This window comes from Nipponia nippon, unplaced genomic scaffold (assembly GCF_047370975.1).
Source record: "Nipponia nippon isolate SJK-2023a ecotype South Korea unplaced genomic scaffold, ASM4737097v1 scaffold_7, whole genome shotgun sequence".
Taxonomy (NCBI): domain Eukaryota; kingdom Metazoa; phylum Chordata; class Aves; order Pelecaniformes; family Threskiornithidae; genus Nipponia; species Nipponia nippon.
The window spans coordinates 31,189,526-31,215,568 of NW_028262391.1; the positions used below are offsets into that span (position 1 = coordinate 31,189,526).

The 26,043-nt window shown below is 41.0% G+C and overlaps 1 protein-coding gene across 7 annotated transcripts in view; it reads left to right on the forward strand.

The window, feature by feature from the left end:
- The first annotated feature begins 3 nt into the window (after window positions 1-3).
- Window positions 4-26,043, forward strand: part of RSPRY1 (ring finger and SPRY domain containing 1) — a 38,850-nt gene continuing 12,810 nt past the window's right edge. For 2 of the 7 annotated variants that reach the window (XR_015700469.1, XM_087739437.1), the window contains exons 1-9: window positions 4-156; window positions 11,911-12,097; window positions 14,267-14,763; window positions 18,753-18,805; window positions 20,285-20,397; window positions 23,077-23,203; window positions 24,623-24,681; window positions 25,045-25,111; window positions 25,660-25,791. Coding sequence is in view for 6 of the 7 variants with exons in the window: in XM_087739437.1 (XP_087595563.1) it covers window positions 14,417-14,763; window positions 18,753-18,805; window positions 20,285-20,397; window positions 23,077-23,203; window positions 24,623-24,681; window positions 25,045-25,111; window positions 25,660-25,791 (898 nt within the window). In the remaining variant the exon portion in view is untranslated. The remainder of the gene's footprint in view (window positions 157-11,910; window positions 12,098-14,266; window positions 14,764-18,752; window positions 18,806-20,284; window positions 20,398-23,076; window positions 23,204-24,622; window positions 24,682-25,044; window positions 25,112-25,659; window positions 25,792-26,043) is intronic. The other 5 variants (XM_087739438.1, XM_087739439.1, XM_087739442.1 and 2 more) reach the window with 5 other exon arrangements.

Below are 26,043 nucleotides of genomic sequence, written 5' to 3' on the forward strand. Positions count from 1 at the left end.
GGTCGGTGTGTGGCCTCCATCTTTCCGCCGTGCGCCGCCGCACAAAGGAGCGGCGGGGCCGGGTCGGGCCGGGGCGGAGGGGCGCGGGCCCCGCGGCGGCCCCGCGGCCTTCCCGGTGGGGCTGAGGTGAGGTGAGGTGAGGCGAGGCAAGGTAAGGTAAGGCGGGGCCGGCGCCGGCGCCGGCACCGGCACCGCCCTCGGGCGGTGGCAGCTGTGGCGGGCGCCGCGGGGCTGAGGTGGAGCGGGGCGGGCAGCGGGCTGGCAGCGGACTGGCGCTGAGGGGAAGGGGCAGCGCTGGGCTCGGCTCGGCTCCGGTGGCGGCGGTGGGCCCGGTGCGCTGAGGCTGGCCCTGGGTCAACGAGGGGAAGGCGCCGTGCTCATTCCCCGCCACCCGCTTCCCCGGGAGCCAGGCGTGCCGGCGGGGCAGGGTCCCGGTCCCGGCTGGGGTGAGGGCCGGGAGGCCGCCCGGGTGCGGGACTGGGGACTGGGCCAGCGCAGCCCCGCCGGCCTGAGGCAGCGGCCCGCGCTCCCGTGGGGGCTGCTTATTTATACAGGTGCTTCCCTGGCTTTTGGGGGAGCCCGCTGCCTGGCCGGGGTCACCCGTACCCCCCGGGGAGGGCACCAGCGAAAAAAGGCGGGTGGCCGCGGCCTGGCCCCGCTTGCCTGGTGGCCGGCCGGGCTGCTGGCACGCTGGGTGCTCCTGGTGCTGCGCCTGGAGGCCCTGGAGCTGGTAAGAGCTGGGCTCGGGTGTAAAGTTAGGAGCTCGCAAAAGAAAGCAGCAAAACTTGAATGAAACGGGGGGTTGCTGGAACGGGGCACCCCAAGTCCACTGCTGTTCGGCACGGTGAGGGGTTACAACTTTTTAACGGTGCCTCTCGGGTGCTGGGAGATCTTCCCGGTACTTGTATGACTTGCAAAACAAGGGATTTGCTACAGCGGTTTGGTGCGGGTTGGGTTTTAGTGTGCAGGGGACAAATGACATGCTGCTCCGGGGCCTGGTGGGAGCTCAGAAACACTCAGAAGAATTTTGTTGAGCCCTTGAATATTTTTATATTAATGTAAAAAGTCAGAAGCCTGAAAACTATTTGCTACTGTCAATGTAAAAATACTTCTGCAGAGCAAGTTTTGTCTCTTTTACAGAGAAAATATGAAGATGTGGAGTGAGCTACCAAATGCAATTATTCATCTAGATCTTTTGTTTTGCATACTTGGGCAGTAGATAAGGCAGCGGCACCTTTCTTAGTAGCATGGTAACACCATGGTACTGCTTTGCTCTCTTAGTTCAGTGCTTATAAAGCAGGTCTCTTCACTGCTTGTATTATGCCAATATCAAGTGTGCATTTCTCTTTTCAGCCCTGTGATTCTGTCCTGCTTATTGCTGTTTCTATCTTGCATACCTTCATTCCCCCCCTTTTTTTTTTTTAATATTGCTGTTTCTTATCTTCTGTTGTGCAGCAGGAGGTACAGTGTCCCTTCTGGATAGAGTCTTAATGTAGGTCCCAAGAATGACTGTAGTCGTCTTGATTTTCATTTTCTGTTTTGTTACTGCAAAATCTTGCTCTGAATCTCTCTGTATCCACCCCAAGCCCAGAGTTCATTTTGATGCTTGCCTGCGTTTATCAGTGTTTCTCACACAGTGGAACTTTGGTCCATGGGGAAGTATGGGCATAAGAGCTGCCTTTTCTCTTCTGAATTTATTCAGCCTTCTAGCTACTGCATTGTTTTATGAATGCTGATGTGTTTGCAGTTTTTTTCCTTTTACGTCAATATTTGTCGTCTTCAACATAAGGAAGAGATTTTTTTTTTTCCACTTAGCACTAACTTTGCCTCAGGTTTTTAATTTTTCTGTCCTCTGTCTTGAAGTAAATGCATTTATTTGTTTTGTTTTGTTTTTTTCTCATGCTGGTCCTCAGTTCAGTTCTTCTGCTTTACTCATAATTTTCTGTACATCCATCACTGCTATGAGGTTCTTGTCATGTGGAGGCCTACGTACATTTGTGTACTGTGACTCTTCTGCTGTTTACTTCTCGGTATTTAAACCTTTGCTATTTCCCTGCTAAACTATACAATTCTCTTAACAGTTCTCATCACCTACTAGCCATCTAAAATATTCCCTCACATCTTGTCTTGGCGTCTGTATATGGCTGTGGATTTCTGGAGGACTGTGCATTCTCAAATCTTGTCATATCATTTTAAGAGTCTAGGATGCTGTTAAATAGATTTTTCTTTTGCATTTATCCAAATGCAAAGAATTGATCTGTTCTTTGCTCTGATCTGGCCCATTCTTCTGCGAGTGCTTTTGCATGTGTCTTTGTTCTCCTCTGCCGAAGCCCACTCAGCAAAAGAGGTCCTTTCTCCTTCTGGCACCCATTCCCCCGTCTCTTCCTTTAGGACATTGCTGTTATTGCTTTGTGCCCCAATCTCTGCTATTTGTTGTCATTTATAAGTCTGGTTGAATAGTTTGTGTGTTTCTCCTGGTGTGTTCTTTTTCAGATGTGTGAAGCACAACTGTAGCTACACGATCGCTTCTCCTTGTCTCTTCCTTTTTCATCCAAACACTTTCTCAAGGTTCCTGCTAACTCTAAAAAGTTTTCGGCATCTGCACTCCATCACTTGTGTAGGAAGCTCCTCCAGGATATTTTAATGCAGTTATGCATCGTGCACAACTCTTGTTACTCTTGCTGTTGCTGATTGTTTGTTAGCTTAGTCTCGTTTATTTACCGGCTCTTAGATTGCTGATACATCAAATTCAGCTAGTCCATGCGCCTCCCTTATCTTCAGCTGTGATGTTGGTGTGTTCTTCCGGGTAGGTGGGGTTATTGGTTTCCTTGAAGTCTTTAATTTTCCTTTTTGTTTACCTTCAGCCTCCTATGCATGGAGTTTGACTGCAATGCTTTGTGTTAGCTACTCTCGTGTCCTACTCTCTGGCCTTGTAATTCAGTGATCACTCAGTGGTTCCCTTAATCTCATTGCTCTCTTGTTCTGTACCTTTCTTAATGCTTGTTTTTTCTCTTAGAAGGGATGTGATGGTTTTCTGCACAACTTCTCAGAACTCTTCCTTGGTACGTTTTCAGTATTTTCATGTTCAAGGTCTTGGCTCTCGGCATGTTTCATTTGCTATGAGCCTCATGGATGGGCTGAAATAGATTACTTACAATATTTTGGTTCCCTCCTATAAAGCAGGACATCTCTCTTACTCTGCCTGTCAGGTGGTATCAAAGTCCATTTCCCTCAAGCTTTTTGCTTGTTTGTTAAAATTAAGGAATAAAAGGGAGATATTTAGTAGCCTAAGTCATAAGTTAGTGATAAAGGTGGCAATTTGTCATGGAATGCTTAGTGGCCTGTTAGTCTTTAGGCTTCTTTGTTCAAATTTCCTTTCACATCAATATCTCTCCTAGCTGATAATGTATTGTGTTTTGAAATGTTTCCTATTAGTCTCTTTAAGTCGCTTAGATAACGTGGTTGTATCCTCACAAAATGGAGCAGAGCTCATCATGTGCACTGTTAGGTTTCCCTCTCAACACAGAGGCAACAAGTTAAAATGCTATCACCTTGTGGTAAATTGAAGGCAAGCTAACGTGATGAAGTGCGCCCCATTCTGCTCTATTGTCAATATGTTGTGTTCAGCATTTTAAACTGTTTGGGTTCCCCCTTCCCCCCCAGCTTCTGATTGTTTAGTAGACTTTTAATTTATTCTTAGCTTTAAAGTATTGCAGGCAGAAGTGCTGTGCTGGGATTCATTGTCTTTCAAGTATTTCATTACAATTGTGTCGTGTCTTTTTGTGCTTTGCGTTTCCTTGTGTCCTGACAATATATTTTGTTTTCCCTTCCTGGCTTGTATGTGGTGACTGTAAAGTTGGCATGGCAGTGGCTGTGTATTTCCTTTTCTGCTCTTCATCATGTTGCTGAGGTCTAATATAAGTCAAATGTTCATGCATGACTCATGAGGTTGTGTGACTGACCAATGCATCATGATCTCTCTTCAGCTGTGCTTGTAATGATCTGGTACCTTGATCTACCACTATTGTGGCCAAGCTTGTGCTTTAGATGTTTACCCAGCTCTGCCATGGGAATTTTGTGTATTTGGTAGGTTTTGCCCATTCGGTAGGGATACTTGCTAGCTGAAAGTCTGGGCTGAGGTACTGCTCATCATTTATTAATGTATATTTATTAACGGGGGTTCAGCAAGTCGCCATGATCAGTGACAAGAAATCCATCCTTTTCCTTGCAGAAGTAGTGGTTTCTAAGCATGCAAAGCACTTGCAACTGTACTTATTTTTCTCCCTTTCTAAGGCTTTGCTATAGGAAGTGCTTCACTTTTGCTTTAAGTTTCTGAATATCTGAGTGTTTTGCTGGACATGAGGAGAAGGACCAGAGTTGAGGACGTTTTGACTTGAAATATTGGTGTGGCTTTTTGGATTCCTTGCTTCAGTGCATGTGCACAAACTGATATTAATATAGCTTGAATCATAGGTTAGAGGACAGTCAGTGAACCACATGCCAGGAGGCTGTGCCATTCGTGTGTATTTTATACCTTCCTGTAGACAGTGGGATGTGCTAGAAAGCGATATTGAAAAAGAAAATCCAGCAGATAAGCTGGTGCTCTTTTTTCCTAAAAGCAAGGCTGTTTGGTGGCATGGAGAAAGCTTAGAGCTCTTCACTGCTTTTAAAAACGTTCACCTAATGGTGAATGAAGAATGATGTGTGTGTTTGCACTCAAACTCTCATCAATGTAGCAGTCCTGGAGTGAAAGGTTTGGTTTTTGTTTTTTTGTTTGTTTTTTGTTTTTTTTTTTAAATTGAGCAACAGGTGAGGCTTTTTCTCTTTATTGGTTTACCCCTCTGGTACATTTTGTGAAATAGTATCTAAATATAATTATTAAAACAGTTAATCTTATTTTTCCTGACATTCCTGACGAAGTTACTTAGGAGAAGCCCCAGATGACCATGACTTTGTGTTCCTGATATTGTTACAGGCTTTGAGAGCTTCTTAAATTGTTTTTGAGCTTTCTGCCTTTTTTTGATGTGCAGCCATAACAAACTCAAAATGGGTATGCACTTTTGTTTGAACCATTTTTAGCCTGCCTTGTGAAACACCTACATGCTTGTCTTCAGCCCACTTCTTAACCCACGTGTGCTTGTCTGAGTCATCTCTCGGGCAGTCAGTCCCCTTCCTTTTCTCAGCCACGGGAGCTCTGAAACCCATTGACCAACTTCCTCTGAGTTTCTTCATACAGGCAGATGCCTTAAAACACTAAAAAAAATTACCACAGCTCAGTGGTAGGAGCAGGATACCTGTGAGACCTGGAGTCACTGGCTCTGCTGCTGACAGAAGCACTTGTGTTACATGTGTTCACCTACTCAACATCCTGCAGTGTGCTTTCGTGGTGGACTTGTAGTGAGGCGGAAAGAAGAGTTCCTAAAGGCAGAACCTGAAGAGACAAATGGGCAGAAGCAAAGCTGGGTTCTTGTGTGGGTGTTTATGTTTTTCCTTTTAATAGGCAAGTTAAGGGGTTCCAGTGACCTGCCCAGAGCTGTGCATCAAGTTCTGTAGACTTCAGTTCTGGAAGCCCCAGGTCAGGGATCATGCTTCCTGTGAGTGCCTGAGGCAGGTTTGCTAACCTAGTGACCTACATGTTATGTTTGCCTCGGATGGCAGTCTTTTGAGCAGCTTTTGCTGTATCCACTTACAGGAGGAAAGAGAATCAGAAGGACGTCTCCTGCTCTGCCGGTGCAGTCCTGAACTTAGACTAGCAAAGAAAGAGCTGCTGGCTTTCCATGATTGGCAAGGAAGGTCACAAAACTGGCTCTCAACTACTGGCACCGAAAGATCAGGCCATCCTCCAATGCTGCTTGAATTAACAAGAAGTGGAAGTTTCTTCAGCCCGTTTCCTGCCACGCTGTTTGGTTATCATCTCAAACATGAAAAACCTGTGTCATAAAGTGACAAATTTGGTGAGGCTGAGGAGGGTCTAGACATTGTCTGCTCTGTGCTCTGCTCTCCGACGCAGTTGTCAGACAGCTGACAATGCAAGCTTCCAACTGAGGCATCACTGAATTTTTCAGCAACGTTATCAAAATCTTTCACGCATCCAAAACTGTTTTCAGTGTATTTTATGCATTTGTAATAGCTTAGTCATGCCATCTAGCTGGGCTCATTTCTGTGGTCTACAGCAGGAGACTGTTCTGCCTTCTACAGAGTAGTTCGGTACTTAACCTTCCTTTGAAAACAAGCCCTGGCTCTGACTTAAGAGAAACAAAAGCACTAAGATTAGTTTACAGATGAGAAACAGCACAACTCTGGGATTTCACCATTTCAGCTCTGTTACACAAAGGCAGTGGTTTGCTGACAAGAATCTGTCCCTGCTTCTAGCAGTCCCTGCTTGTAGCATCTTCCCATAGCCCACAGTGTGATTACTCAGATGCCTCTGTGCTAGCCCTAGATCTAGTTCCCATGGCAGGACTGCACTGTGTGCCTGTTTGAGCTGCTCAGTCTCTTGATTTGTACCTCAGAATGCTTTTGTAGTTTATCTTTTGTTAATGTATGAGCTGCTTTAAACTAAGTATGTATTATTGCAGTTTACTACAATGAGTTGATCTCCCTGTAACTTGAGAACACTTTCATTGTTTTCTGGATAGTAATATAGGTAAAGCCTTACCCTTTCTGGAACGGACTATTATTAAATTTACTAGAAAAAGCTTAAAAAAAAAATGCATTGGGTTTTTTGCGTTGTTTCTTTGCAGTTCTGCACCCCTGCTTGGTACCCAAAGAGTCCACACTTCCCTCCCAGCACTGTTTGTTCTGGAATTTCGTGGTCTTTTTTTTTTTTTTTTTTAAATTTTAAATCCTGATATCATGAACATTTTTGTCAAAATATAGCAAATTCATTTATTGTTGGTAACGTCTGTAACTTTCAGGGCAGCAAGGAAGATTAACTTGAATTAATTGAAGGATTTATAAGCCTCCAAATGAACGTCTGTGCCAAAACTTAATATGGTATAGCTAACCAATTTTATTTTGTGTGCTTGTATCCCTTCAGTTTGTAGGATTAGTGTTCCCTGCCATCTGCAGGGTGTTATCCTTATCTTCCTGCTGCTTCTGAAGCAGTGCATTATATTCTGCTCCTTGGGCAACTGCTGAGCTTGTGCAGCTCTGCCATGTCAGCTTGCTGGAGGCAAGTCTTGTTCAGCTTCCCTGGAGCTGTCAGATACCACTATCTTTTAAAAAAGATCATTATCTTGCATGTGTATTCATCAGCCTCAAAGCATAGCTTTGTCTCTGAAAAGAAATGTAATGACCCTTCTACAGTTTGGGGAGAAGGGAATCAGGAGGAAGTCATGTTCTGCATGATTGATACCGGTGTTGGATGGGTGGTTTAGACATTCAAAGTGCTAAAGCAAAGCTGAGATTTTTCTGAAGGCTGTGGTACAAAGGACAGTTCTACCTAAATGATCATGAGATGAGAAATTATGACCTCTGAGATGGAGGAAGCTAGGAGGTGGTAAATGCTTCAGTTTCTCTTTCAGATAGAGCTGTAGCAGAACAGTCTCTGATGCTTGAGGAGCCCTGGGCAGTGGTCTCTCCTTATCCAGAGGTAAGGGAAAACCTGGGCAGGGCAGGAGTCTCTCTTTACCAGGCCTACTTTGGAGACACTAGTTTAAGTGAGACAGTGAAGTTCACTTTAAATCCATGTTGCAATTTTAGTGTTCCTGTACCAGCTTAAAAAGAGATTTAAGGGAAGTAAAAAGACAGAAGTAGTCCAATGTACAGGTGACTATAAAATCTGACTTTCGTAGTGAGTCTACAGAAAAAGAAACTACTGTGGTGGTAGTTAGTATCTGCTGCTTCTTTCTCCTTTGACTGTTATTGCATCAAGGTGAACAAGAGATCAGATCCTTCAACTACTTCGTGTTTCTGGCAAAGCTAGAATTACCTAGAGAAGACTGCAGGGTTAAAGCCCAAGTTTTTGCATAAGCCCTCCACAATGTTGGGGGTTTTCGCTGACAAGCACTTGGGCAGAAGCTAGAAAGTTTTTGAGGTGATCAGTCTCTTTCCCTTTCTGTGAAACAGGCATGCTCAAGGTCAGTCTGCTTTTGGTTTAGGGTGCTCTTACATTGCACATTGATTGTGGCAATGGCTTTGTCCTGCGGATGGTGACACGCTGCATGCCAGTAAATGCTGTTTCCCATTGAGTTTTGACGCTAGTCTTAACCCTCTGGGATATTTTTAAAGAAAACAGAATTGAATTAGGGGTTTGCTTTAGATTACACAACATGATGCTTGGTTACTTCATGCAAAAGAACGGGCACAGCATTTACTTGCTCCTCCTGAAGCCTGTGGTCTGCTTCTTGTGTGCACTGCGTGGTAGCTGCACTGGATGGCGAGTTTCTTTTTAGTTGCACAAGTCTTACAGTTGAGAGGTTGACCTCAGTTCTCAATGCAATCTCCTGAGAAAGTCTCAATTTCACATTATAATTGTACCTAATTTACTGGAAATTCTTGGTTTTCATCACCTACCCCGATCATTTCAAAGCTGATATCCTCTCCATGTTATAAAAGCTTGTGGTTGCAAACCGGCCTCTTCCCCCTCTTATTCCTGTATTGAAGTTGATTATCTTGCAGCTATTCATAGCTGTGTTTCCTTCTCGTGGTAGTTTGAACTTTTCATCCGACTGGCATCACAAGGATTTCCATCCCTTCCTTTTTAGGAGCATCATTTCTTGGGAAAGAAATGCTGAGGAAATATTTCTAATTATTTTATCTCCTTAAGAGGAAACTGCTGCCCAAAACTGAGTTTTGCATTTGAAAAGCTGTTAACTTTACTATGTGGTGGTTTGCTGACTGAGCTCCTGTGTTACTCTGCTCTTGGGAGGAGAAATTGATGGTCTTACTCTTGTAACAGTGGCAGAAGCTGGAAAAGTGGTTCTAGTAGCTGAAACCCTCTTTACTCATTTAAGCGTATGAGGTTTTTTTGTTTGCTTGGCAATGTACTCCATTTCATGGAAAGGAGAGGCGTTTTCCATCATGAGGCAGTATTATGGTTGGCTGTAACCAAATATTTGAGGGGATGAATCACCGACTCTTGGGCTGCGTATTGCAGAGAAAATGAGCCTAATGCCACTTGGAGCTGACTTCTCCATTGGTGTGCTCTGTCAGATGATCAAGAGGAGGCCTCTCTTGAGTAAGCTGGGCATCTGTGCCGCCAGGCAGGTGCAAATCCACTCAAATAGCATTTGTTTCGATGGCTGATGATTATTTCTCCCACACACCCCCCTCACTTGGACTTACAGCTGTGGCAGGTTGGTCAGTCTTTGCAGCTTGCAACTCCTTCGTGCATCCATGTACGTGCTTGAGCCTGCCAGGAGAGCAGCTGCTTTGCTGTAGCAGGGGTGGTCCCAACGGCCGGTGGAGGTGTGCAGGGGCGTGGGGGGCTGCTGCTGCCAGGGCTCTGGCAGTGCCCCAGCAGCTGCTTTTCTCCTGTGCAGGGGAGGTGTCCAGCTCAAATGGCATCTGACCCTGGTGCTTTGTTGAGGGGAAGATGTGCCGGGGAGAGCTGTTCAGTGGGTGTCCTGCAGGTGTAAAGGAGGAGGTGTTGGACACTGGCATTCTCTGCTGTTCCCACAGTATCTGTTCAGAGAGAGAGGTATTGGTACCAGATACTTCCTATAGAAAAAAACTTATATTTTTGTCAAATGTTTGGCAGCTTCATAGTCCTGCACCCAAAGTAACATCTGACAGTCAGAATTCAGAGTAAATGGATGACCCTGCCTGTTGAAAAGCAGGTACTGGCTGCTGCCTTTACCATTTCTTGCACTTGAAAATGTGGGGTCAAGCTTTTATTAAAATACCATTTCAAAGTAAAAGTGTTAGAACTTTTATAAATCTGGCTGCTGTTGTGAACAGCTTTCATGGTCTTGTTATCACTTTCTAAATTTGCCAAAGAATATTCCTCGGGCAAGTGCAAAGCTGATGGGATGAGGCTTTCTAGCACTGCAGTGTATCTGAATGACACTAAATCGAGCTAATCACAGGGAAAGTGGTCACAGCTTTTAAGATGGAGAACCTGTCTTCTTTCTGTCCTGTAGCTTAACTCTTGCTGGTATTTTCACGTGCTGTTGCTTCATCTGAAGACTTTCAGATCTACTTTGACTTGCACTAACGGTTTAAGAAAATGGTGTTTGCACAGTGTCATTGTAGCCCTGACAGGAGACAATAGGTTTCTGTTCCAGTGGCCTTCCAGGGAAACTTCTTACTCTTGTGCTGGTGCTTAGGTGTATCTTAGCTGTTAAAGAGTGTTTTGATGTGATATTAAAAGATGAAAGGTAAAAGTCACAAACCACACTAAATCCTCCAATAACATAATTTTTAAGAAATCTAGTAATTTGGTCACGACATTATAACAGAAGACTACTAAATTTTAAAAGCAGTTGCAGAGACTCTTAGCTGTGTAACTACTGAAAAACAAATGGATTATGCAAGATTAGTTCTCTTCCTTAGCGGTGTTTTAACAGCAAAACAAACATGTGGCCTTTGTCTCGGGAGACTGAGCTACTGGCTGTCCGGTGAGCACACTAGGAAAGAGCCTATTTGTCTGGTATTGTATGCTTGCTGTTATGCCCAGCTTTAAGTATCTGCTGCCAGGTAGGACAAGAAGCTTATCTTGGCTTATCTCGATACTGCTGTTGTGATATTCTTGGTTTGCTCCTTGAGGTTTTTTTTCTTCTTTTAGACAAAGTCTTTAAAAAGATCCTTTCTTCTTTTATTGCCACAATATTTGCAAGTAGACTGTTAAGTATTTTTGGAATTAAAAAAAACTTTCTTGTGTCCAGGTGTTGTTGAAAGCAGGGATTTGCAAAAATGAGGCTTGAAGTTAAATTTTAAAATTTCTTTCCTTCTCTGTATGCAGAGATTGTCACCTCTTACTGAAACAATAATATATTTCGTCTTTCATGGTGTGCAAAATGCTTTTGGTTTTGTGTGTTGGTTGTGTCACTGAGGTCTCTGAGTTTGGACAGAAGCAGAATTGATCGCTCTTATCACTTGCATCTCCCTTCTCTACTGTATTTCCCTGTTGCATCCTGCAGCTGACCTGACCTGAAGTTTGATGTCTCTGTCCTCTTTACTTCAGCAGTGAGAGTGAGGGAGTCGGGATGGCCACCAGCAGCCTAATGCTACAGTCACAGTTCATTATAATGTCGTAAAGTTGTCCTTAAAAAATATGCCAGCTGAAATGCAATCTAGTACATTACTGTTTTAAAAGACTTTTCTTAAAAATCTTTTTTCCTTTGCACTTCTGAACTTCTCTTCATGCATTCGTACTCTGTCCAGACAAGCTGGTTTGTGAGGTGGATCTGTAGCAATCTCTTCTACCTTATGTTCCTCATTATTTAGCCTTTCAGTTTGTTTGAGATTTGACAATGAGTTCCTTGTATGTGATGGTAAGCAACAGGCAAGTGAATGCTGTCAAACTCGGCTCTTTACTAAGTAAGGGGAGTTTATCATTTCTCTTTTCCCTTTACCTAATCAACTTCTATAGTGCACTTGCTTTTATTTTCTGCTGTCCCTACCCTACTGAAGGGTGATCTGGAGCAGATATTATTGCTTCCCTTCTTCCTCCTGTAAGCAGTAATTTGAGGGGAGGAGTCAGTCACTGCTCTGCACTTGCGATAGTGTCTGGAATACCAAGGCTGCAAAAACAGATTGGGTTTTCTGTAGCTGTGTCTTGTCCTAAAGCTAGTAGGTGGCAAACTGGTTTTTGAAGCCTTGAGGGAACTTCCCCCATAAAAGCTGAACATGGCTGAAAATAACAGCATGACTTGATGTCATGGCGGACGTAGGGACGAGATGGCATACATCTACCTTAGAGGCAGCTTCCAAGTGAATTGTTCTTTCTTTTCCCTCTGTCTTCAGGGACTCTTCAAAGTTGTTCCTAAAAGTGAAAGCAGAGTCAACCATAATGACTCATTGCCCATGATAAAGGCTTATAGAGTGCTGCTTTTCCGGATACAACTGCATGTGCCCTGAAGAAGTGCAGTCCACTTCTGTTACAGTGCTTTGTGAGCAAGCCCAACTGTTCCTGAACCAAGCATACTTAAAGGTGAGTTAATTACAATCACTTGTTTTTAACCATGATTTAAGTTGTCAAACAGAAAAACTTAGGTTTCAATAATCAGTTTTAATCTTGATTTATGTCTATTTTTGTTTCCTTAGGTAGGTTCTTACTTGTTGCTAATCCCTAAAATACAGCTTTTCCATGCTTGTTTTGATGACAGGCTAGATTCACTGTGTTAACGTTTTCTTAAGTTACAGAACAGCTTAACTAAATTCAGATTCTAAATCTGTAACACACAAATGATGCATTTTTATATTTTAGTAACATACGTTGCTAAAATAGCCTTAAATGATCTGTGTTCACAAATATATGCATATTTTTTTCCTTTGGAAGACATGTTTTGCATTGCATGTAACTAGCTCTTCTATAAAGAACAAAAAACAACCAACCAAAATCTACCCAACCTTTTAAAGTCACTTGAACCAGTTGTGATCTTAAACAGTTCCATTTAAGATGTATGCAATCTGTATTGGCACCCTCGCATCTACTTTTTACTTGCTGGCTGAGAGTAGAACAGCTGTATTGGCTCAGATGGAAGGACTCCTGCACCTGGTGTCCCACCTCTTGTTGTGGTTAAACTGCTTAGAGAGTAAGGCAAGCATGTTGTGATGCTGAAACCCTTTTAATGATCTGTGGTTTAGGAATTTCTTGAACCAGAAGTCAAGATCTTGTATTTTTTTGCAATTAATAGCCCTTGAGGGATTCCACACACACGCACCCCCCAAGTTAGTCTTCAGTTAATTTCTTAATACTGAACTTTTCACCATACTAAAAGAAGATAACGTACTTCAAACCTACAGAAGTGTTTGTGAGAGCTTGTTTGCAATGCTTTTCCATTGACAGCTGTACATCCAGAGACTTGCTCATATGACCAGTGTCTGGCTTCCCAAATAATGTTATGATCTTGTCCCAGTTGGCAGCCAGCAATTGCACACTTGCCAGTTGGCTCCGATGGTAGGGAGCCTTTCATATTTGAAAGGTGGCAACTGTCTTTGACTTTCTTTTAATTCTATGGTGCTACATGTCTGCTGTTAAATAGATTATTTAATAACTGTAGAATAGTAATAACCTATTACAGGATATTCACCATAATCTCTAGCTTAAATGTTAAACTTGATTCGTAAAAGAATAACATGAGCTTAATCTTAAAAGTTACTTATGTATTCTGGCATGCTTGAAGTAATGAAATGATGTCTTTTGAAGGGCTTTGTTTTAGCTGAGACTTTACATAATGTTCTATAGAAATATACCCTATGGCTTGCAAAATAACTTGTAATGAGGCAGGGTTTTGAATCCCTTTGCTCTCTAGCATTCTCAGCTCAGTGATTCTGAGGGACTGCCCTACAGTTCCAGTCACTAGTAGGCCTGTATTTGATCCAAACCATTTGAATTGAGAACAAAAGAATGACTGAAACAGTCTTGAATCCCAAAAAGGGGAAGGGTGGGTTGACACTAGGTCCAAACAAGCATACAAGCTGCACAAAAAACACCCCTTTCAAAATCCCAGTTAAATTTGTAGGCATTAAAGTTCCTGTTTATTTCAGGGTCAGTACTTAGTGCTTCTTTGGGTGAGAATCTAGTTGATGTAGGCATGTTCCAAAAAGATGTGTTTATGCGCAGATGGGTTAAACACAGTTCACTGTTAAACCTATTGTTTGTTGAGATTAGCCAAAATTGTAAAGAACTAGTTCTTTACAATTTAGGCTATTTTGTACAGTGAGTATGGAAATGACACCGAATATTCCTGATGTGAAATGAGAACCTTAAACGTGTAGCCTTTACTTGTGTGGCTTGAGCAGTATGTCTCTAAAGGGTAAAGAACAAATTAAACAGTTAATACTTACCACTTAAAGGGTAGCAGTGTGCTAGATTTAAGGACAAAGTTGTTCCTCTGCATCCAGAAACCATGGAAGAACTGGGAAATAATAGGTAGTGTAGAAAGGAATGGTGTGTGGGCGGGAGCTACTTACCCAGTGAACTTCCTACTCCTCCTCTTCCTTCCTTTCCCCCTCCCCACAATAGACTTCAGGTGCAAACCTTATGTTTCCTAGGTGCTTTATCCAACAAGACTGATTCTGTTTACTAAAATAGGAATTCTTCTGTTATTCGTTAGAAGTAGTAACACTGACTCTTGTTTTGGGTTTGCTTTTTCAGACCTCCTTCTGGATGACCAATGTGTATTATAACCGATTATATCGGAAACTAAGTCTCCAACTTCCTATTCATTCCAGCTGGTAGCAACACTTATAATGCAAAAAAACCACAATTCAGGATCACACAAACATTACTCTTAAAACTTTCTAGATGATTGTAGTTGCTCTGGTTGTGTTCTATGCTAGCAGAAGCCTTTTTCAAGGTTTACTGTTGACTCTAGAGCACCACATTCCCTGCTTACTGGGAGCCTTGGGGGCTAGCAATATGGGAAACTCATGTGTTTGCCGCGATGACAGCGGAGCAGAAGACAACATAGAATCTCGGAGTCGGCAAACGGACAACAGTAGAGTACATGTACCTGAAGCAAGAAGCCACCCAAGGGACCCTGTCCGTCCACCCAGGAGGGGGCGAGGACCTCATGAACCAAGAAGGAAAAAACAGAATGTGGATGGGCTAGTACTTGACACACTGGCTGTAATTCGGACGTTAGTAGATAAGTAAGTACCTCCTCAAGGAATAATTCAACATGAATGAAAATGTTCTTGTCTTCTCTCAAACTGTGACTCCATCCTCTCACCGATCTACACCTGACCCTCCCTGAAGCAGCTGTGCGTTTCCATCTGGAGGCTTAGGAGAGGAGCACCTTTCCTAGGTAATAGAAGTAGCTCCTAAGTGCCCAGGTACAGGCTCTTCCAGGAGCCTGAGGAGTTTTCTCACGGTTCCTGTATGGGCCTACACCCAGGTGGGGTGAGGAGTGTGCTCAGTATTTCTTACCTGGCATAGATATACAGTTTAGGAAGCAATGAACGCTCCAGAGTTTGGGAACTTCTGTCCTAAAAATTGGTCGTTGTGCAAGATTTCTGTTTTCAGGCTGTATTTACTTCTTTGGAAATGGTGAAGCAAAACTGAGAGCTTTGATCTTTGTTAGCTTGTATAAACAGACTGAGGTTTTCTTTCCAGTTATAAGTCTGACGAATTTTTAAAGACAGCATGTTGTGGCTGTTCAACTCGTGATCCCAGTATTGCATTCCTTGCATGCTCAAAGCATCCATTAAGGGTGTGGGGGATATTTATGGATTCATCGTTATTTTTTTGGTTTTGCATTGCTTTCTACAAAGCTTTAAAAGGACCTTAATGTTGGATTAAGTTAGCTCATCACCTTTTCGGTTACATGCAGGCTAGGAATTGGAAAGGCCAAAACAGAAGGAAAAACACTATTGTAGCTTCACAGTTGAGATTTAAGGTGGATGAGGCTCAAAATAAGTGAGCCTTGATTCATAGACCTGCATTGTTACTCTGGAATGTGCCTGCAGAGGAAGAGTTTGCCTTCCTGCTGTAAAATGCTTTAAATGGAAATACCAGGACATATTTTTTCTTGAACATTTAAATCTAAGAGGTTTTTTAACAGGTTTTATTTTGTGGTTTGTCTTCAAATCGTAAGTTAAAATCATGGCAAATTTTTTCAAAATCTCTCCCTAATCTCGCATGCCTTCCCCTTTCCCCTAAGTTCAGCTCCTTAAGCTGTTTCACAGCACTTTTGTGCATAGTTGATCCTGTTCCTGTGGGTCTTGCAATCGGTTTTGTAATCTTGTAAGCACTTTCCTGTGCTACTGAGGGACAATAAGCGTAGTTATTTCACTGATCCTGGAGTCCTGTTTCTGACAAATTCCTGAAACTACTGTATTTTTTTTATACAGCCTCCAGTGAAATACTTTTAGACTCACATAATCACATAGGTTGGAAGGGACCTCCAGAAGTTCATCCGTTCCACCTTCCTGCTTAAAACCCAGGTCTAGCTGGAGCAGGTGGCTCAGGGTCTTATCCAGTCAAGTGTTGAACATCTTCAGAATAGGGAGATTCTCCACCTCTTTGGGTCCCTGTTCCAATGCTTGGCCACCCCCATGCTTTAAATAAGTAAACATTTTTAAAAGTTGGAATTTCCCATGTTCCAGCACACCCCTGTTGCCTCTTGGCCTGTTGCTGTGCACCTCTGAGAAGAGTCTGGCTCTGTCCTCTCTGCTCTTTGCAGTTATGAAGTGGCAGACAGCAATAAGGCTTCCTCTCTTCTCCCCTACTGCCCCTTAAGGATGAACAAATCTATTTCTCTTGGCTTTTGTTTGTATGCCATGTTCTGTAGCCCTCAACCATCTCAGTAGCCTTCTGCTAGACATGCTCACTTATAGTAATGCCTTTCTCATCCTGGGGAGCCCAAAAGTGGGCTGTACTTGTATATTGGTTTCCCTTGTTTTGTATGAAGGCAGTTGGTAAGACACAGCCAGTTTTACAACACAGCTACATATTACAAGTTGTTGTAGAGAAGACAAAGACCTATGGCTATGAATAACTGAGGGGTCTACTCCTGAGGCAAACTGTCTAAATGAGTCTGAAAAAAAAATTAAGGAGTCTTTCTCCTAGACTTGAAGCTAATGATAGCCCTGTTTAGATTAATAGGAATGCTCGCTGGGGGGGGCATCCATGTCTGGAAATCTTGGTTTTCAGTGTAAGTGAGAGACTTACAGGAATAAGTATGTTCCATTATTACCTGTTCCTCCTAGAGCCTGATTTTTCAGTTTTGAAAACACCACAACTGAAGGAAATGGTAGGGAAACTAACAAATCTCTTTACATCAAAAAAATGTGCAAGACTAAAGTAAAACTAAAATGAAACCATGTAAGTAATAGCAGGTTGGAAATATGGGCTTCAGTGTGATAGTACAACCTTAAGAAGCGAAAGATAGCAGCCTAAAGAATGGAAGGCAAAAGCCTTTTTCTGTCAATTTTTTTCCAAATTCTGTACTGAAAGTTAATACATGGGGACACTCGGAGATGAATTGTAAATTAAGTTGTTATACTGAGATCTGCAATGAACAGTTGCTTTCCCTGTTTGCTTGGGTTTTCTTGTTGTTTGTTTTATCAAACCTCAAAGTTTGAATCTAAAATATGTCTGACAACTGCTTTTTTTCTCTCATATCTAGAGATAACTCTTTTCTAGAAGGAAAGGAGTTAAGTTTCTTCCTAGCCTCAGAAGAACTTAGAAGTACTAATTTTTTGAGTTTATATGAAGTGCTGCTTTACAAATTAAGAAATTAGCAAAATGACTGTTTCGTTTCTAAACAAGGAAGGTGGGGATGTTTGGAAATTAAGTGGTTAAACTGGCAAATCAGTGGAACAGAACTCTCCTTTGCTCAGTGCCAGTACTGTTAACATGTGCTCCCATGACAAAATCAGAAATCTTGCTGATAAAAATTTCTTCCTTTTTTATCATAGTACTTATGGTATTTTTTTTCTTCTTTCTTTGAGTCTTTACATCCTTTCTCTTGAAGTAATTCTACTTGCATCACTGCACTGCTTTTTCCTGCTGGGGAGATTAGTTTCCAGAAGAAAAGCAAAGAGATGGGGGAGGGATATTTGTTTCCAGTGTTATAGCAACATAAAAATGTGTTTAAACTTCATCATTTTCTTGTGTAAATATTTAAGAGTATTAATATTTTGGTAAGAAAAGCATGTATTTTAATCATCTATATTTAGTCAAAATTGAGATTTTTCTCTTCTTTTATAATTAATCCCTCCAAAGTAGGTAGCTTTATTATCTGCATGATTAATCTGTGTTGAAATTTTCTAAAATTCATGTGTATTTAGCATTTCTGGTTTCATTTCAGAGGTGTGTGATAGAAATGGAGTGTGGAACTTATCATTCTAAGCCTGGGGTTAGTTCACAGTGCCTCGGTAGCACTGAATAAAGCATTTAGAACATGCTGCTGCACAAGCTTTTTCTGGACCTGGAGATGCGTACTGAATAGGATTTTGAGATCTTGCTTTAGGTACTTTCAACAGCAGTGCCTGCTCAGATAAGCACTGGCCATAGGTTCTTGCCATTGCTCCAAGAAATCAGATTGAGGAACTGATCTAACTGAACTTTTTGTGTTTTTCATGTTGGGAAGGGAATTGGGTTAAATATCTTCTGTTAAACTGCCTTGACTATTTCTTACAGCTCTTGTTAATGAGTTTGAAGTCTATGATGCTGTTAGGTGGCTTGCCTTTCAGTTTTGTGGGGTTTTTTAATATATTTATATATTTAGCAGAGAATTTCTGGGGGAGAAATCATGTTTAAGTGATGTCCCTTGTGCACTGCTCTTTATTCACTTCATGACCTCTGACATATAGTCTCTTGTTACGTACTCCCAGGAACACTGCTAATGAATAGCACTATGCCTAAGCATTGTGTTTAGCTTTTAGACATGCAGATATGGATCACCATTTCATTTATCAGCTATTGTAGATGTGCAGATGTTGACTTTGAGCCAGAAAAAGGCTCAAATCCCATCTGTGTTTCAGATCTGAAAACAGCATTAGCAGTCTGCAGCCTATGTAACTTCCTTTTGTTAAATACTTACTGGATTCATTTTCTGCCTGTGTATTATAATTTTATTTGGTGTATTATGTTGATGATTGTGCATAAATTTTGACCTGTGTAATATCTCTTTCAGTGACCAGGAGCCTCCTTATTCAATGATCACGTTACATGAAATGGCAGAAACAGGTATCAAGGCACTGTGTTGGGCATTTCAGTTGTGACTCCAAAGCAAAAAAATCCCTCTTTTCTTTGTGAAGAAAAATACATGCTAGCAGTATGTATTATGACTTGCTGTAGCTCTAGGGATGTGGGATCCAAAACACAGTTCTGCCCTTTAGAAGTTTCACTGAGCTTATTGCATTTGCCTGAGTTTTTTTTGAACTCCGTTAAATGTCCTATGTGAACTGTCCAGAAGCAGCCAATGAATGGCCACAAACACATTGTAATGGCATTAAACCGTAAGCCACAAAGAATGTCTGTTTTCAGTAAGGCAGAAACAACCCATCTATGTATGTAGACATGGTTTAAACCCATGTGCTCCAGTGTTGGCAAATAGTACATTTTGTCTTGGGTTTTGCTGTCCTTAGACCTCTACTTTATTGATGTAGTCGTTCCAGCCTTGTCCTTAAGTGTTCCTGTGAGCTGAGCCATGTTTATGCAAGGGCTTTTTTTTCTTTGTTACAGCAGGAGAAATTCTCCCAGCTCAAGTCCTCCACCAAATTTCTGGTTTAGGTGAATTTTTGTCTCTCTTAGTAGAGTTGGTACTGGTCTTAGGAAATGTATTTCTATATCAAAATAAATGAATCAACCTGATTAGATGTTACAGTAATTTAGTAATTTACAATTCAGTAAAATGTTTTTCAGGGGAATGTGCTAATAAAACTCAAACCCCAATGTGTTACTTATATTTACTTGTCATTGTTGAAGGCAGCACCAAGTCTCTTCAGCCTCATTTGCTTGTATGCAGATCCAGGCTCTCTTTATTTTCACTTCTAAGGGAACTAGTTTCTTGCAAATCCAAATCTGTTTACTTTATTAGTAGTTTAACATCTTATATGTGGCTTGTTGTTTACTTGCAAGTAGAAGCCCTTGTCTACTCATTAAACAGTTCCTTAGGAAAGCAAATTTTCTTTAGACCACCAGGCATGGGACAAGCTAATGCAGTTCCTCTGAGGTCTGTGTTACTTGAGGGAACTCAAGAAGAGTACTCTGATTCTGGCTAGAAGAAATATTTCTTCATGTCATCGTGGATGCGGCATTTGACACTTAAGAACTGACGTTGGACACTGAACTCTTGAGTATCACTGGAACAAAGTGCTTGTCCGTACTGGTCATGAGTGTTCCTTCCTAATAGTAGTGGGAACTAAAGGATGCTCTGACCTGGGAAAGACTGTTCTCTAAACAATAGAGGTGTTCACTATTACCCAAGCTGCTGTAAAGTTGTTGGGTTTTTTTTCTCCTTGAATTTAAACTTCTAAACTACTGCAAACTAAGACATTGATGTAAAAAGTAAACTGTTTGGGTTTCTTCTTTTTCTTTTTCCTAGTGTCTGTAAACTCACTGGGTAATTTTGAGGATTTTTCAATTTACATTTATGGATGTATTTTGAACACTTCAGAATTGCAGTGTTAATTCTGAGCATTACTTCTGTTTTGCGGTTGACAGATGAAGGCTGGTTGGAAGTTGTCCAGTCTTTAATTAGAGTTATTCCATTAGAAGATCCCCTGGGACCAGCTGTTATAACGCTACTACTTGATGAATGTCCACTGCCAACAAAAGTGAGTCTAAAGTGTATGTGTTTGTGTGGCTGAATTTCAGTTATTCATGGTTGCCACACCCATGGGTTTCACCAGTGATGCAAGGCTCTGATAGCTGTTCAGAAAATGGGTGTAACTTGTAACTTTGAGTAATTTGTGGTGACTTAGTATCTATTTGCTACTTCATGCTAGAAGCACTGGGGGGGAGCAAAAAAATCTGCTCCACGGGGAAGAACAGGAGGCCTTCGGTCCTTAGCTGCTTTTATTGCTGTCCTCTCCTGCCATGTGGTACATGGATGCTGTGCAGCGAGGGTGTACAAATGCTGCAAAAGGAGTACAAGTTCTGCTGTTTTGTTCTCAAGTTCTGAAAGCTGCGCATTTACAAGTCACTGTTGAATTTGTTCCTGCCCTGCACGTAAGGAATGCAATGCAAATGGGTGTGTTAAGTTAAACAAATGACATTTTTTAACTATGAAATATGTAGCTACAGTTTTTTCACAAATTTTAATACCTTTTTTTACTGACCACTAATCTGTTTTTAGGATGGAAAGATGACCTGAGGTGTTCATACTGTTTTGGTACAGGTGTTTTAGTGAGAGCCTCCAGTGCTTCAAGATGCTAACCATTGTTGAATCCCTTTGTGATGATTGTGCAGAGAACTTGTCTGTCTTCAAATGCTTGTCATTATCTCATTTCATCAGCAATTGATGATGACATCATTGCAGCTTTCACTTATTAATCTACTTATGCTGCCAATTTCAGTTTTCAATTTGCATTGTTAGGGATATAAAAAGCTGGTAGCTTTTTGTCTTACATAAATGCATGAGTGGCTGGAGAGCTAGTTGAGCGCTCTAACTACCTGAAGTGAGGTTTTTCCCTCTAGGCTGTTGATTAAAGTAATCTGAGACTTTTGAACAAGTTGTATAGACTGTCACATAGACTGCAAAATGATTTTGAAAACAAAGCTATGACTAGAAATTTTGCCTGCTTTGAAAAAGAAATCAAGAAATGGAGACCACTGTGAATGTGCCATATGAAGAGTGATTTTATATTTTTTGTTCAACTATACAATGTACTGGGCAATCAAATTATTTGTTTTTTCAAAAGCCACGTGACTTTTAGGTACTTTAATTTTAAGGAGTTAACTATGAAATAGTTGACCTTTACAAGACAAAAGGAATAAGGTGCCTGTTGCTGGGGTGCACACAGGTGGTGTTTTTTTCTTTTTTCTCCCCTGTGCAATTTCTTTATGTCACAAGGAGCTGCAGTTGTGGGATCTGCTGGGCACATACAGCCTAGTAAAGTGTTTGTTGCTGTTCATTTTCTTTCTATTCAGGATAAGTTTAAGTTTTTGGTCTTAAGGGTTTTAAGTCAGTGCCCCACTTCTGTGACAGCTGGAGAACAGCAGCAGGCTGTATTTCATTTTCTGTTATTGTAGGCTATAAAGTCCATAAAGTTAAAATAGCAGTGCAGTAAACTTTGTTCTATAAAGTCTTTATTTAACTCAAAATAGTTGATATCTGTGATGGTTCTAATAATGGCTAAAAGCAGTATCAGAGACTGTCAAGAGTCTAATTTTAGTGAGGCTTTTCCGCCCCAAGTCTGTGGCTCAGTCATCCTTTCTTCTTTCTCTATTCTTTCCACTTAGTGTCAGTCCTGTTTATCAGTTCTGGTTTTGTAGCTTTTCTTTTGGGAACATAACTACTTCTCAGTGTTATCTCTGCAAATCTTAGACTCTAGCACAATAAACTGATTTGAGTGTGGCTCAGAACACAATTCAAACAAACATATATATTCAACTTGAGCAGTACTCATTTTTTTTGTCCAAATGGCCTGCTGATGACTTCAATATGAGGAGGAGTTCTATTTTAATTAGATCCTAGCCTGAGATTATTCGGTTTCAGTCTGAATCAGCTGAAACTTTCATGAAGTCTGGAAAGTTGAGGGGGATTTGGAACTTTGTGGGGTGGGGTTCTCCCTGTGGGATAACTTGTTCTGGCTCTAGATTAACCCCTAACTACTCTGAAAATGGAGGGTATGCTCTAGATCTATCTTGAATTTTATCCGTACCATACTGCCTGAATGAAGCAAGTCAAAGCATGGCATTTTAGATTTATTATTTACCCTCATTGGTTACTTCCTAAATTAGTGTGACTACAGAAAGCCATTTGTGCTCTCAAGAATACCATTTATGATGTCTTGTAAAGCTGACAGCATCCTAAATTTATAATGGGGATGTGGGCTCTTTTTTGGGGGCACATCTCTCTAGTCCTGAATTCTAAAGTCTAAAACAGCCCTTTTCTTTTGGAAAGGGTGTGAGTTTTAGGACATTGGAAACAGATTAGATGCCAGTAGTGCCGTATGTGCTGATTGGTATTGTTTGCCTTTTTCTACCATTCAAGTTCTTATTGCTATTGGTAGCTCACTTGCATACATCCAGAGGTGTCCTGACTTGTTAATCACAACAATGACCAGCAATCTGGTGGTAATTTTAAAGTAACAGATCTTGTGTATGTTGAACTTCTCTTTCCATCTGCTCTTTATTTTCTTCTTATCTTAAAAGATAGCCATGCTGTCTGTAATATGATGCTGACTTTAGTAATACAGTGTAAAAATAATTTGTTGTACTATATTGAGTTAAGTGGGAAACTGTATCTGTCAGTAATATTGAAGAGATTTCTGATTTTTTTTCTTTTTCAGGATGCATTACAAAAGTTAACTGAAATATTAAACTTAAGTGGAGCTGCTGCTTGCCAGGATGCTTGTCACCCTGCCAGACACCGGAATACAACTGCAGTACTGGGCTGCTTAGCAGAGAAGTTAGCAGGTAAAGCTGTGGGATTCTTCTGAAAGCTTGTATTTGGCTCGCTGAAGCACCTTCTGCTTTAGTGCCCACGCTGCAGACTAGTTCAGAAATGTTTTCTTAGAGCTGAATAATGTTCTGCATCAAGGGAGGACCATGTGTGACAGAGTCTACTACTTGATTAAAATGTTGAACAGTCACTAGCTTCAGTCTGAATGAGCCATTCATAATCTCAGATACTTTAAAAGACCAAATCCTTCTGATGTGTGGCTAATGATTCTGGATCAGTGTTTATGGTATATTGCCTTAGCACTGGAAATCAGTCTTTTCTGTAGACCTAGTTTGGCTGTGTGTGAATTACTGAGAACGTGTAGTTCTTTAGCCAGTAGGCAGGAGTATCAAATTAGTAGTCTTGGAGGCTGTGTAGAAACAAAGAAAGATGTGCTTTCTGTTAAACATGTATTGTTCTATTGTAGTTAGCTGAAAAGATTCTCTCTTCTGTGTTACTTAAAAGAAAATTGCTGGGATTCTATTTTAAGGTGGCTTTCTAGTACCCTGCTGGAAGCTGATGATTAAGTTTCCTTCCTGCTGATGGTTGGTTTTGTATCTAGTTTTTTTGAAAAACTTTTCTGAAAGTGGACAGGAAAAGGAGGAAAAGTGATTGTCTGGTATCACCTAATGGTTATTTAAAAAATAGGTTCAATATTTCTGTCCAAAAAAGTAAAGAACAAGGGCAGGAAGAATTTTCGTACTATAATACTTATACCTTGTTATACTAAGTCAAAATGAGATTCTGTATCCACTTTTGTCTTAGTGGTCATGGAACAGTTCGTGTTGTATCAGCTCAGGCAGCAAATCAGCTAATGCTCTGTTGTAACCCTTTGCAATTTGTTAGAGTTTGTAGATGCCAGAGTTTGATTCCCTTGTATCTCTCTTGATTAAGCAGACAGTATTGCAGGGAATTTTTTTTTTTTTAATTGGCTGCTTGTCATGGAGCTGCTGCAAATTGTATAATTAACTATCAAGTAGGCTATATTAGATGCTCAGTTTTGCTTATTTTGGGCTACTCCTAAGTGGAGCTGGTCTTTATACTTTGACTCTGGAAGTAAAGGGGAGCCAGTCTCTCTTTGAAAGTAATGAGCATAAAAATGCTAAGCTGAGACTGATGGAGTCTTACTTCAAAAACTCAGAAGTGTGGCTAGAACTCTACCCATTTACAGCAGGTAAACTCAATATGTTTGTAATTTGGTAGTAACTGTGTAACTATTAAATGTGTAGCAAATATTTGACTGGGAACAATGATAATTGTTCTATATTACAGTTTTGCTTTGCTGCAAGGTTCTTAGATGTTCTTTAATTTGTTGCCTTGTGTTTAAAACTTCTGTGCAATGATGAGTAAGTGGTAGTTCCTGTGGATGGATTTAATTTTTAATGTTCTTGTAGGTCCTGCGAGTATAGGCTTACTCAGCCCAGGCATATTGGAATATTTACTTCACAGCTTGGTAAGTGTTTTCAATCTTTTTGTGTGTATCCATACATAGCAATTATAATGCAATTTATTTTTTATTAGTACTGTGAAAAGTTAGGGTCATGTTTGGTAGATACTGGTAATGTATGTTATAGAAAGTTGAGATTCCAGAGAGTCCGTGGGATCTCCATCCTTGGAGATAATTGGAAGTCAATAGGACAAGGCACTGAGCAGCCTGATTTACTCAAACCAGCTCTCAACAGGAGGGTAGACTAGATGACCTTTGGAGGTCCCTTTCAACCTGTGACAGACTGGCATTCTGTGATGGACTAACAGCTTTTCCTATCTATCTGTGCTGGGTACTTATTTAATAACTTTTCTTACTGCCCATGTTTAGAACTTCCAGTCCCATCCGACAGTGATGCTTTTTGCACTAATAGCACTGGAGAAGTTTGCACAAACGAGTAAGTATTAGCCTGACACGGCTCTTAACAGTCACTGTGGCTTCTACTGCGTAACTGTCACTTGCTTCATCTGATAATACTTGTGAGCATAAGAAAGACTGGATTGGTGGGAACACAAACGTATAAGAGAAATGTTTGTCCACTTACAAGCAAGAAGAAATATTTATTGCTTTAGTGACACCCCTCTACCCTTCAAAACCCTTGAGATATTTGCTGAAACTCAGTGCAGTCCTTCCCAGTTAGAAATTGCTGTAGAAGGACTTATGATATGAGGCCTTTGTTACTTGAAAATAAATAAATCTGTATTAGACAGATGGAGAACAGCCGTGATCTAATAGTCTCTTGATGATGCAGCTCTGTGCTGAGAAGTGGTATATCTGAGTGCTAAGTTAATTTCACATGTACTTAGGCAAAGAATTTCATGCTGTTCGTAATACTGAAGTTTAAAGGGGTAGGGGGGTGTTCTACTGTGTTTGTAGAATGTTACTATTTTAACTAAACTTATTCCTAGTTTATAGCAATTATTCTTTTTTGCTCTTAAATTGCAGGTGAAAATAAAATGACAGTTTCTGAATCGTGCATTAGTGACCAACTGATCTTGCTAGAGAAATGGACAGATAATCCAGACTATTTAAAACGCCAGGTTGGATTCTGTGCCCAGTGGAGTTTAGACAATCTGTGTAGGTATAATGAAGGGATGGATTCATTTAATATTAATGACTTCTCCAAAGAGATGGAGGACTACTTTGTGTTTGTTTTGTATAAGCACTTATTGTAAATATATCTGACTGCATTTATAATCACTCTCACTTCAAAAAAAAAAAAAGCAAATAAATCCAGTGTAATTTCATGGAAAGGAAATTGTGGTAAGGAAAATGTTTGTGAAAGGAAGTGGTTTGTACTCTGCAAGTTGGAGCTGCAATGAAAATTTT